A 12,930-nucleotide genomic window follows, 5' to 3' on the forward strand; every position below is an offset into this window, starting at 1 on the left:
TGAGGAGCCCCGATGTCTCACGCTGAGTGCCCGGCATATCGATGTATCTGCTATATAGTGCCTTTCATACCCAGAGACGCACACGCACGCTCGCGCCGAGCCGTAATGGCTCTATGTGACACCGTTCTCACGCGCCGTCTCCCGTTCTCGGGCTCCACCCTTTGTCTTGTAACTTTTTTTTTTTACTACTGGATGTCACACGCCATCGATCTTCTTTCTCGCGCTCGCCGCCTTTAACGCTCGCATCATTTTTATCAGATGAGATTTTTCTTGAGGTTTATTTATTTTTTATTTTTTATTTTTTTGCAATAAACACAACTCGAGGAACGGAGCGAAGAGAGGAAATGGCTTTTCTCACCCCCCCCCCCCCCCTCCCTCCCCACCCAACTCCCCGCCTCCGCTCGCCCTCCTCCCCCACAGGACTCACCACAAACGCCGCCTGTATCGCTGCCAAAAAGTGCGGCGAGAGAGCAAAGAAAAGTTAAGAACGTGCCGGGCTGGCGAGGGCGAGGGCAGGGGGGCAGCGAGCGGAGCGCATCCGAGCGGAACTAGGCTTTTGAGGGCATCGGACGCCCACCACCGGGGTACCATGGAGCTGAGAAAGTTTGGCGAAGTCTGGGGATGCGGTGGCATCTGGAGGCTGGCGTGCGTCTGCTGTTTGCTGCGCTACTCCTGGTGTTACAATGTGGACGTGAACCACTCCGTGGACTTTCATGGACCCCACGGATCTCTGTTTGGGTACTCGCTGCTGCTGCATCGACACGGCACTGGAAAGTGGTAAGGGGGGCAAATTCATTGCGCTATAGGAGGGATAACGGGGATGGGACGGGGAGGTGGGGGGCTGCCAATGTAAACGGGTCTCATCAGTATTCCAGATAACGCGCCACAAGCACAATGTGAACACCCGCAGAATTCACGCAATGAATGTTGAGAGTAACGGGAAGACCCGAGCTGGCCAGGGATCGGCCGACATCTGGTAAGTTGTGACTTGAACCCGCGCAGCAGCGTCTAGAAACACAGGCGGGGGGCTGGAAAGACGAGAGAACGGTCAGCCATCCGCAAAAGCTGCCGGACAGAATTTAACGGGCTCGCCGGTCCACGCCGTTCCCACAGCGCCGTCTCGGCTTATAGAAGCACGTGTTTAACAGGGAGGAGCCGGAGAATTCGGAGACCAAGACACATGTGCACAGGGAGAACATGCAGACTCCATGCAGGCGGTGACTAGAGGGAGGTTAAACTGACAAAACAGACGGACTAAACTCTGCGTTAAATGCTACACGAGATCAACCATTTAACAAGGCAATGGCTCTAAACACTGGGCCACCTTAAAGTCGACTATTCAATTAGTCAGTTGCGCTAAACACTGCGCCACCCTTACGTCGACTATTTAAAGACGGCACGTCAAATACCACTCCAGATCTTTTATCAAGACAACTGCTTTAAACACTGTGCCACCATAAGTGCCACCATAAGTCGAACTATCGATCTATCTATAGACCCAGGGCTGGCGCCACCATTAAGGCAAATTGGGCATTCACCTAAGGCGGAGGTCATAAGGTTGCCCAGCCACACGGGTGAGGTACCAAACAGTCGGTTGGCACACTGATAAGCTTGGCCTATAGAGCATAAAATAACCTAGCACCGGCACTGGGTGGATCGTTTAAGGAAACTGCGCTAAACACTGCGTCATCTGTAAGATCGACTGTTTAACAAGGCAGTTGCCCTAAACGCTGCACCACCCTAAGCTTATGATGAAGACAAATTAGCACTGCGAGACCATACAGACTTCATGCAGGCAGTGGCTGGAGTGATTTTAAACGTACAAGGAAGCAGTGCTAAACTCTGATCCAACTTAAGGTCCACTGCAACTAAACACTGCGCCACCGTACGATCCTCCGTTTAACAAGACGGCCACATTAAACTTTCCGCCAGCCTAAGGGTGACCGTTTAAGGAAACCGCGTTAACTACTACAGTAGATCAGCCGTTTAACAAGGCAGCTGCTCTAAACACTGCGCTACCGTAAGGTCGACCGTTTAACAAAGCCGTTGCGCTAAACACTACGCCTCCTCAAGGTCGACGGTTTAAAAAAGCCATGTTAAATATTACACCAGACCTTAAGCTCGACTGTTTAATTAAGTAAATTAAGCCAAAAACGAGCGTTTAAGAAGCCTCGTTAAATAATACACCAAATATCTTAACAATGCAGCTGCTATAAACACTACGCCACTTTAAGGTCGACCATCTAAACGGTTATTTTGAAAACACCGTAAGGATACGAGGGTAATGTGGTGTAGCGGACTTCAAACCCTGAGGCTGTGGGTTCAAATGCCGCTACTGACACGGTGTGACCCTGAGCAAGTCACATATACCTGTCTGTGCTTCAGTTGGAAAACCAAAAGAAATGGAACCAATTGTATCATAAATGTTGTAAGTTGCTTTGGATAAAGGCAGCAGCCAAATAAGTAAATGTAAAAGACATAAAGTAAACGAGGTCGGTTGTTAGATCTAACCGGGACTCTCCCGGTGGGGTTCACAAGGTACAAACAACACACGCGCCCAATGACCGACTGCACATTTAAACCTTTGTACACTTTGTGTGCACTGAAAGAAAATTAACGCAAGAAGCTGAGTTAAAACAATTTCATCGGGGATACGTGCTCAGGAAATACCCAGAAAAATAGCCTACAGAGTTTCAGTATTCCCAGATGATTTTTTTCCCGAAGACTGACAGGAAGTATTGCGTGTACACATAATAGCGTATTGTGAATGGACTCCGTAACTCCACTACATCATATAAAAATAGACTGCGCTCCCGTTCACTAAGACAGAACTTTACACTGCACATGCGCGTAGGGCGTGAGCCGGGAAACTGGCCGAATATGAAGCGTCGGATCCGACTGGAGCGTAGCGCGGCAAGTGTTACTGAGTTGGAATTTATTCATTGTAATGAAGAACTCAAACCAAGTAGAATATAAAAATGAAATTATATAAAAAAGGGAACTATTAGTGGCAACACATTTGAATTTTGTAAACGCTAGTTCGATCCAGTTTTAGAACTTATCCAAGGCAGTGTCGCAGGGAAGGTGAAGCCTATCCGAGCGAGCAACAGGAGCAAGGCAGGAAAGAACCGCGCAACAGGTCTTTGGAGTAGGAATCAAGTTTAAAAAGTGATGGCAATTAGTTAAATATCAATAAATAATGGATTGATAAATTAATAATTCAGGGTATGGTAAAGGCATTGCACTTCAGACTCTGAGGCTGTGGGTTCAGATCCCAGTATTGACACTGTGTGACCCTGAGGAAGTCACTTCACCTGCCTGGCTTCCAATTGGAAAAGCAAAAAAAAAAAAAAAAAAAAATGGAACCGGACTTATATATACGTATATTTACAAATTAATTTGATCTATTATACAGCACAGTGTATTTCACATCTATCTATCTATCTATCTATCTATCTATCTATCTATCTATCTATCTATCTATCTATCTATCTATCTATCTATCTATCTATCTATCTATCATATAGTGCCTTTCCTATCTATCTATCTATCTATCTATCTATCTATCTATCTATCTATCTATCTATCTATCTATCTATCTATCTATCTATCTATCTATTATATAGTGCCTTTCACATCTATCTATCTATCTATCTATCTATCTATCTATCTATCTATCTATCTATCTATCTATCTATCTATCTAGATAAATAACACATATCATTATTAATCATTCACATCTATACATCTAATAATATATTACACTATATAGTACTTTTCACAACTATATATGTATGTATCTACTAGTGTGAAAGACACTATGCAATCGTTAGATTGATGTGAAAGGCACTATATAATAAATAGATATATAGATAGAAATGAAAGGCAAATTATATAATAGATAGATAGATAGATAGATAGATAGATATGGAAGGCACTATATAAAAATGAATTCAGAGATAGACATGACAGACGCTATAGAAATTAATGACAGCTATGAATGTCTTTCCCGGGTTCACTTTCCGGGTCCTCCGTGCGTGGAGTTTGCATGTTCTCCCCGTGTCTGCGTGGGTTTCCTCCGGGCGCTCCAGTTTCCTCCCACAGTCCAAAGACATGCAGGTTAGGTGGATTGGTGATTCTAAATTGGCTCTAGTGTGTGCTTGGTGTGTGGGTGTGTTTGTGTGTGTCCTGCGGTGGGTTGGCACCCTGCCCGGGATTGGTTCCCTGCCTTGTGCCCTGTGTTGGCTGGGATTGGCTCCAGCAGACCCCCGTGACCCTGTGTTCGGATTCAGCGGGTTGGAAAATGGATGGATGGATGGATGAATGTCTTTACCCTCCTGTGGCTTTAACCTCACACTTGGTCTTTTTAGCACTTTGCCATAACATCCTCTGTGAAAGGCGCTATACACAATAAAGACCACTTCCTTGGCTGGTCCTCATGATGGACTGACATCCCTTCCTGCGTTGGTTTCCACCTTCACAGAACAGACAGACTGACAACTGATATGTTTACGTTGCTCTTGCTGTGTGCTCCTCAATCGGACTCCATCATGGATTTCAGTTTTTCTTTCTTGCTTGTCTTTCAGGGTCCTGGTGGGAGCTCCTCTGGCCAACTCCACCTTCAATGCCTCCATTGTGAATCCCGGAGCTATCTATAAGTGCAGCATCATGGACATCTCGGGGTCCTGTGAGCAGCTCCCATTTGGTGAGACCTCCTGCTCTTTATTTCTGTTTGGTGTTTCACTGATGTCTTCATCTGCACATAGTTCTGTGTCCCCCGTGTGACACTACAGAGTTAATGAGCTCCACTGTGGGTGCTCTGCTGCTTCAAAGCTTTAGGGACTCGGGTTCAAATCTGGGGGGTTCTCTCCTATGTTTCAGAGTGTTAGGGTTCAGTTGATGGTGACACTAAACGATGCTGTTGTAGGTGGGTGTCCAGTCCAGTGTTGGTTCCTTGCTTGTGTTTTTTTCCAGTCAGAAAATGGAGAGATAGACTGAGGTGGTCATTCTCTGCTGTCCCTGATATTTGATATTCTTATTTAAAGAAGGATTCCAGCTGGCATCTCAGTATTGATTAATGTGCCTTGAAGATCAAGGATGGTGTGAACGTTTAATACTAAAGCAGTGCAATGCCATCCATCCATCCATCCATCTGTCAAGTCATTTTTCTGGACCCCCTCTCAATCTGTAGTTCAGTAGCATCAGATGTAAGACAGGCACCAAACCACGGGGTACACTTGTGTATGTGCCCACACTTAAATAAATAAAATGCCAGTATGGCCATCCCAGCTGTCTATTCCATTTTAGGGGAGTAGGGGACCCATAAATGCTCCCTGGCCTTCTGAAGTGTAAGTCTTATAGAATGTTCTGGACACTCTTGTAGTGCACCACCTACAGTACAGGAGGTGCCCACCAACGCTGGACAGTTCTGGACCGGAGCCGCAGCAGCTGTTGTCCTGTCCAGTGTCATTGTCACTCCCTTAGCACCCTTTTGGGGACTTCCATTCACAATGGACACTACAGAGTAATGGAGCAGCTGTGGGTCTGCTTCGGTCACCTTGTATGGTCACTTGCTGTGGTGCACCCATAGGAGGCACTCATCTACACGGAACCCATAATTGTACCATTACAGACTGCCAGCTGGTTGACTGAATTTCTTTGGGCCTCCATCTTGCAGTCCATGCAGTGCACTTTCAAAGGTCTTCATAAGCGGGGTCCAGCCATTTCTGAATTGTGTAATTAATTATTTATCTATTTATATACCTTGGTCAATAAATGAGTTATAAATGTGTTATAAATGACACAGTTATAAATGACCTTGGTCATTAAATGAGTTATAAATGTGGGCTTAAACTTCCATCTTGTTGTTTTATATAGTGCCTTTGGTGGTGAATGTACTTCAGTGTCTCTTCTTTGGCAGCACACAGTATCATTACAGACCCCCCCCCCCCAATCCCCAGTTGGGCTCAGTGCTGCATGACTTGGCTGGTGTCACTCAGTGAGTCAGGGGCACAAACTGAACTGGCCAGCCTGTTGTTTCATATAGCGCCTTTCACGGTGAGCACACTTCTAAGGATCTGCATGGAGGGGCCTACATCTGTTTCAATAATTGTGCAATTACAGACCACCAACTAGTTGAGAGAGTTTCTTGTGTTGAGTGTAGGCTTAACCCGCGAGCTTGATGGGTCATATAGCGCCTTTCACAATGAGCACACTTCACAGTTTCTTCATAGGTGGGGGTCCAGCTGAGGGTCACACAGCCATTACAGGCCTGACTCATTTAGATCCTGCCTCTCTGACACCCTCCCGTGGAGAGTGTCCACAAAGAAGAGTAACATCTAGTTCAGCGTCAGGATGGAGTGACACCACCGGGGTGGACCCCAGTCATCGATACTTGATAGAGCGCCTTGCATTTAAATGACCACACGGCCTCTTTTGTATGTTTCTGGTCAGAAAGCGTTAAGCACAATGCTGCCTTACACAACTCTAACCACAAGGTGGCACTGTTTGCTATGCCTCCTTTATATTGTCCCTAGTGTCATGTGACAATACTTGTATGGCCCAAGTAATTGCTGCAGCTGGCAGCAGCTTTAGTCCAGTCCTGGTGTACAGTTACCAACTTTGTGCCCCAACCCTTGCGGGGATCACCATTCATATCAAACTCTTCTGAATTTTTGTTCAGTACTGTAGTTCCCTTTGCGCCCTGTAGGGGGCTCCCATTCCGACTAGACATCACTGACTATGGCGCATCCGTGGTTCTACTTCATTTCTCTTCTGTTGCCACTTTCTGTGGTTCACCTCTAGGTGGGGCTCATCTACACTGGACCCTCAACTCACACTTTGATTCCTTGCTCATTCAACCCCCCCAAACCACTCCCACCCCCCCCCCCCCCACACCAAATCCCCTGCTGGGCTAAGTGCACCAACTAGCAGCTTTAGTCCTCACAGGGAGCTCTCATTCATACGAGACACCACGGAATAAGGAGTATCAGCGGTCCTACGACAGTCCTCTTTTACGGTTGCTACCTATAGTTGACCTGTAGGTGGCACTCATCTCAACCACACTGCCCTCCAAAGTAATTGGTGCAGCAAGTCATTAGCTTTAGTCCTTTGCAAATGTATTGTCACCTTCTTTATGACCTGTAGGGGGTGACCATTTATATTAAACACCCTTGAAGCCAAAGCAGTGGCTGTCACTCCCTTTGCATCCACTAGGGGGCTCCCGTTTATACTAGACATCACTGAATATGGCATTGCTGCGGCTCTGCTTCAGTTCTCTTCTGTTGCTGCTTTCTGTGGTTCACCTGTAGATGGCGCTCATCAACACTGGACCCTAAACCCCCAGTCACACACGTTACCCCCCTCTGCTGTCCCCCACAATACCTAGCTGGGCTTGGTGCAGCGGCTGGCAGCTTTAGTCCTCTCCTAGAACACTGTGACTCCCTTGATGTCCATACATATGAGATACCACGGAATATGGAGCATCAGTGGTCCTACCTTGGTTGACCTGTACGTGGCACTCATCCAGTGTGTTGGAATTGGTGCAGCAAGCCAGCAGCTTTAGTCCTTTCCAGTCCTGTCCTAGTGGGTTGTCACTCTCTTGGTGCCCATTCATAATACACTTGCCCGTCCACACCACATTGATTCCTCTGTGCCCATTTTTCTTGTAGTGTCTCCTCCTGTGTCTCACTTGTAGGAAGCGCCCATCCTCACCAGTTCCCTTACCCACTGCTATATGGCATCAGGCCTTTTGTACTGTCACTCCCTTAGTGTCCTGTTGGGGGCTCCCACTCATGTTAGACAGCACTGAATATGGAGCCGCAATGGCCCCCCTGTGGGTCAGCTGTAGGAGGCGCTCAACCAAACCCACACTGGCCTTCAAAGGAACTGGGGCAGCAAGCCATCAGCTTTAGTCCAGTCCAGGTGTATTGTCCCTATTTTTGTGACCTGTAGAGGGTGACCATTCACATTGTGCTCCTCTGAGTCCAAAGCAGGCACTGTTTAGTTCAGTAGTGTACTGTAGTTCCATTTGTGCCCTGTAGGGGGGGGCTCCCATTCCTACTTCAGTTCGGTTCTGTTGCCACTGTCTGTGGTTGACCTATAGGTGGCGCTCATTAACACTGGAAACCCCCCACATTACTCCCTCTCTGACCCCCTCAATCCCCAGCAGGGATTAGCAGCTTTAGTCCTCTTCTATAAATAACACTGTCACTCCCTTGGTGTCCTACAGGGGGTGCTCATTCATACGAGACACCACTGAATATTGTGTATCAGTGGTCCTGTGTCAGTCCTCTTGTACGGTCACTTTCTATGGTTGACCTGTAGGAGGCACTCAACACTGGCCTTCAAAGGAACTGGGGCAGCAAGCCATCAGCTGTAGTCCAGTCCAGGTGTATTGTCCCCATCTTTGTGACATGGAGGAGGTGACCATTCACCTTGAGCTCCTCTGAATCCAAAGCAGTGGCTGCTTTAGTTCTGTACTGTCACTCCCTTTGTGCCCTGTAGGGGGCGCTTATTCAAAATAGACACTTCTGAATATGGAGCAGCAGTGGCACAAACTCAATTCTCTGGTACTGGAATTCCCTTGGTGCCCTGTAGGGGGCGCTCATTCATACTACCCTTGACCCCCTTGGGTGTTATGCCAGTGTGGTGGGTTTCGAGTAGAGCAGTGCCATTTATTTAACATCTGTGGTTGTGTCTACCTGATACTGAAGTGTGCCACCTGGTTGTGGCCACTGTATGGCCCATCTGGAGTCTTCCACTGTTCCCATTTTTAAAACAGGTGCCCAGTAATTTCTCAGCATGAAGGAGCCAGAAAGAGCAGCACGTGCCATGACTCAGACACTCGTCCATTCATTCGGTGCACCTGCTAAACTGCAAGATGGCGAGGTTTGGGCAGCACAACCATCTCAAACAAGAGGCTTGTTATTCAAACATCAAAAGCGTTGTGTGCCAGTTTTTCCCGTGCCAGTCTCACTCCAGCTGCGACCTGCTCATCTGCAGCTCAACTTGGATATGACAGTGTTTGGTTTGACTATTTTGTCATTCATCCTTTGTCACCAAGGTTGAGGATGCACTGGCATGGTGGCACAGGGATTAATCAGGGCTTTCCCGCAGCTTCAGAGTCACCATCTGTGTAGGGCTGGCATGTTTTCCCTGTGTTCACCTAGTGGTTTGCGCCCATCTGGTTGGTTCGCTTGGGGAGCTCACCTGCTTGAATCCTTTTAAAGAAATACACCAGGTACGTCGTGGTGCCAGATGAGGGTGGAAAGAGGAGAGGGGGAGGTGCCAGACTGGCACTTCGGGTGAGGGTGACATAAGCAGATTGTGAATTGTCAGACTGGCATCCACATGTCAGTGAGGATACAAAGAATATTCAGTGGCAAAAACTTGAGGGATTACACTGTGTGGCATAGGGGCTAATCTACTAGACTGTGCACCACAAGGATGCCAATTCAAACATTCATGTGCCATTGCTAAGTTATTTTGTGCCCTAGGCCAAACTTCTTAGTGTGCCAACTGACTGTTTGGTAGCTAACCTGTATGGTTGGGTTTCCCCTCACCTTATGATATGCACCCTAGGCTTAATGGTGGGGCCGGCACTGGTGCCACCCTGAATGGGAGACGTAGCCTTGCTGTGCTTTATCTGTCAATGAGGAGACAGAAAAAGAAGTCATAATGGAAATGCAAACATCCTTAAGGTGGTGTTAACCACTGAAATGCGCTATATAAGACATTAAGAGTGCTGGTTCATTTTCTGTCTGTGATTCGGCAAAACTGTTAAAATGATGTTAACCGCCTGTTGGAAAAGAAAGTTGGCAGAATTTGCATTGCAAATGTACACTTAGTTAAGGCGCTATATAACACCTTAAGGGTGCAGATTCAGAGTCCCACCCTGAGTGTGTCTGCTCCAACTGTGAAAAATATATGTCAGCTTTTGTAATGTGTATGTGTAACTCTGAGGTGCTGTTCCTAACTGAAAGGTGCTATAAAAATGGAGGGCTGTGTTTAAAAAACACAAAAAAAGGAAAATCATGAAAGGTGTGCCCACGCTAATCCATCCAGGTGACTAAAAGCTGCTTGAGTTATTGTATGTAGTCAGGAGGGGTGTAAAAAATACATGAGGGGAGTTAGGTGGGTCACAATACAGAAAGGCTGAGGACCCCTCATGTGAAGGAGACCCTCTGTGGACCACCTGGGGTGGTAGATCCATTATGATGATGGAGTAATTCTTATATTGAAGTTTGGTGCTCTGGGACACTAAAAAAAAAAATCAGAAAAGCCCGGCCTTCTCTTTGCTGATATGGTGGGCATCGCTGTGAAGCACCTGCGGTCATCGGGGTGGGCACTCTCTTGTCTATTTAATGGGTCTCTCTCACTGATAAGTGAAGCTGATGTGTCTGTAAACAGGAGTAGACACTGGGCCTGCTGTTGAATCTGTAGATCCATAGCAATGACGGAAGCTGCTGTCAGTGAGGGGCGCTATACACGAATAAAATCAATCAAACTGAGTTAGTGGGTCAGACAGCAGTCCAGTATAGCGACTCGTTCAGAATGGGTCAAGGCTCAGCTTTATGGCTACTGAGATGGCAAGTGGCACAGGACTTAGTGTTTCTGTTCTTCGGCTTCAGAGTCCTGGGTTTAAATCCCACACCTCGTTGGCATTCATGTGGGCTTTGCCCGTCTCTCCCTGTGGCTGTGTGGGTAAAGACATGCAGGGTCAGGGTAAGAGAGCAGAGCTGACCTCTGGTGCACTGTCACTGCCTTGGTGCTCCAGTAGAGGGCACTGCAGAAAATACAACAGCAGCAGCTCAACAGCAGCCCTCTTTTATGGGCACTTCTGAGGTGCACTGGGGGGCATTTCTAAGGGCACTTGTGTAGGAGATGAAAATTTGCACCCCAGAAGTGCTGGACTGCCACTCCTTCAGTGCCCTGTAGGAGGCGCACATTCGTGACAGACTCGTGTAAATCTGAAGCAAAGCCCTATGGGAACTGGGCATACAATGTAGTGGCAGCTTAGACTGGATAGTCCTGCCCTGTGCCCAGCACTGTGAGCATAGACGCTGGGAACCCTTAATAAGTGAGACAGCTGCAGGAAACCAGAGAATAATAGGATTATCATTAAAGAGAAAAGAATTCATTAAGGAAGTAATTAGTACTCGATAGCCATTACAAACTTAATAATGTTGTTTTTCTTATTAATCATTAATTGTCCAATTTATTGATAATGCAATTGTATTTTTCTAATAAATTAATGAATTGATTGATTTATTAATAATAAATAATATTGTTTTTTCTAATAAGTATTGTTTTAATTATATTGTTGAGTTTGTCAAATTAATGATTAAATTGATTGATTTAATGATCAATAATTCTAATGAAAATATTAAACATATATAAATGAAAGAATACATTTTTGATTGATTATTAATTGTTATTAATGCATATTTTTAATGTAGTTTTCATTCTATTATTCATTAAATGATTGATTGATAATCATAATGAAAAAATGTTTTTTGAATAATTCATTGATTAATTGATAATTGTTTTTAATTCATAATATTGTGTTTTTAAAATAGTTAATAGTTAATTAGTTAATTGATTGAAAACCAATATTAATTAATATCATTGCGTTTTTCATAGTATTAAGGTTAATAATCATAATAAATAACATTATTGTGTTTTAGTAATTAGTGAAGAGTTAGTTAATTCATATCGTTATTAACTAATATTACTATTCATAGTAATAATGATTAAATTGATGGATTGATTAATAATCCTAATGAATACAATTATTGTTGTTTTTAAATAATCCATTATTGTTATTAAAGAGTAGCATTGTTTTTTAATCATTAACGAAGAATTAATTACTTGACTGTTAACCATTATTAACTAATATTTTTGTGTTTTCCTAGTATTGAAATTGATTGATATTCCTAATAAATAGCATTATTGAGTTTTTCTAATAACGAATTAACAAATAATTGTTATTAATGAAAAATCTCATTACTGTTTTAAATATAAATTAATGATTAGTTCATTATTTAGTTGATAATCCTTACAAATTTATAGCATTATTATAATTGTATTTTTCTTATTATTAATAATAATTTGGTGACTGACTGATAGATAATTGTTTTCAATTAATATTTTGTTTTTGATATTACTACGGATTAAATTGATTGATTGTTTAATTGATTGATAATCATAATGAAGGAATTGTTTGAATAATTGTTAATCGCTATTAATGAATATTATCATTGTGGTGTTCATATTATTAATGTACACACTGACTTTTTAATGAATTGCGAACTCTAACGAGTAAAAGAACGGTGTTTTCCTAATAACTGGGTGAATTGATAATGGCAATTAATAAATAATAGTTCTACTTGTGATTCATTATTCATCATTAATGAATGAAAGAATAAATTAATGAAATCGCATTAGCATATTCCAGTCCTGCTGTCTGTACTAATACCGTCAGACCCACGGGTGCCTATGAAAGGCGCTCTATAAAATGAGCCCCCTGCCCATTAGGTCAGGCTGCTGTACGCCGCCCCTCATCTTCCTCTTTTCACGGTCGATTAAAAACGTGGAGAGGAATCTGAGGGTCGCAGTTTGTTGAGAGGGTGTCAGCGGGTGGCACCAAAGGAAGCGCCAGGCCACGGCCGTCAGCACATTCAGTTCCGAAAGCGTCACGCGAGTCGTGGCCCAGGCACACACACCGGACACGCACACTGAGATCTGCTTTTGATTTGCTACTCTGTGTTAAGGGAATCCACCATAGCAGACTCTCTGCACACGTTGGTGTTCATTTTGAAAAGGCGCTATATAAAAGGAAAAGGTTAGAAGTTTAGTTCCCTGCACATTTTGTATAGCGCCTTTCGCTTTTTATTATGAAAAGGCACTATATGTAATTATAAGGTCACA

General features: G+C 44.5%; 1 protein-coding gene across 1 annotated transcript in view; it reads left to right on the plus strand.

Annotated features, from left to right (window-relative positions):
• Positions 1–459: 459 nt before the first annotated feature.
• The window catches only part of itga4 (integrin alpha 4), a 187,487-nt gene continuing 175,016 nt past the window's right edge, over positions 460–12,930 (plus strand). Inside the window, exons 1-2 of the mRNA XM_028806210.2 lie at positions 460–777; positions 4,587–4,705. Of these exons, the coding sequence (XP_028662043.2) occupies positions 590–777; positions 4,587–4,705 (307 nt within the window). The 5' untranslated portion in view covers positions 460–589. The remainder of the gene's footprint in view (positions 778–4,586; positions 4,706–12,930) is intronic.

The sequence above is a fragment of the Erpetoichthys calabaricus genome, chromosome 8 (genome assembly GCF_900747795.2).
Source record: "Erpetoichthys calabaricus chromosome 8, fErpCal1.3, whole genome shotgun sequence".
In the NCBI taxonomy this organism is placed as follows: Eukaryota; Metazoa; Chordata; class Cladistia; order Polypteriformes; family Polypteridae; genus Erpetoichthys; species Erpetoichthys calabaricus.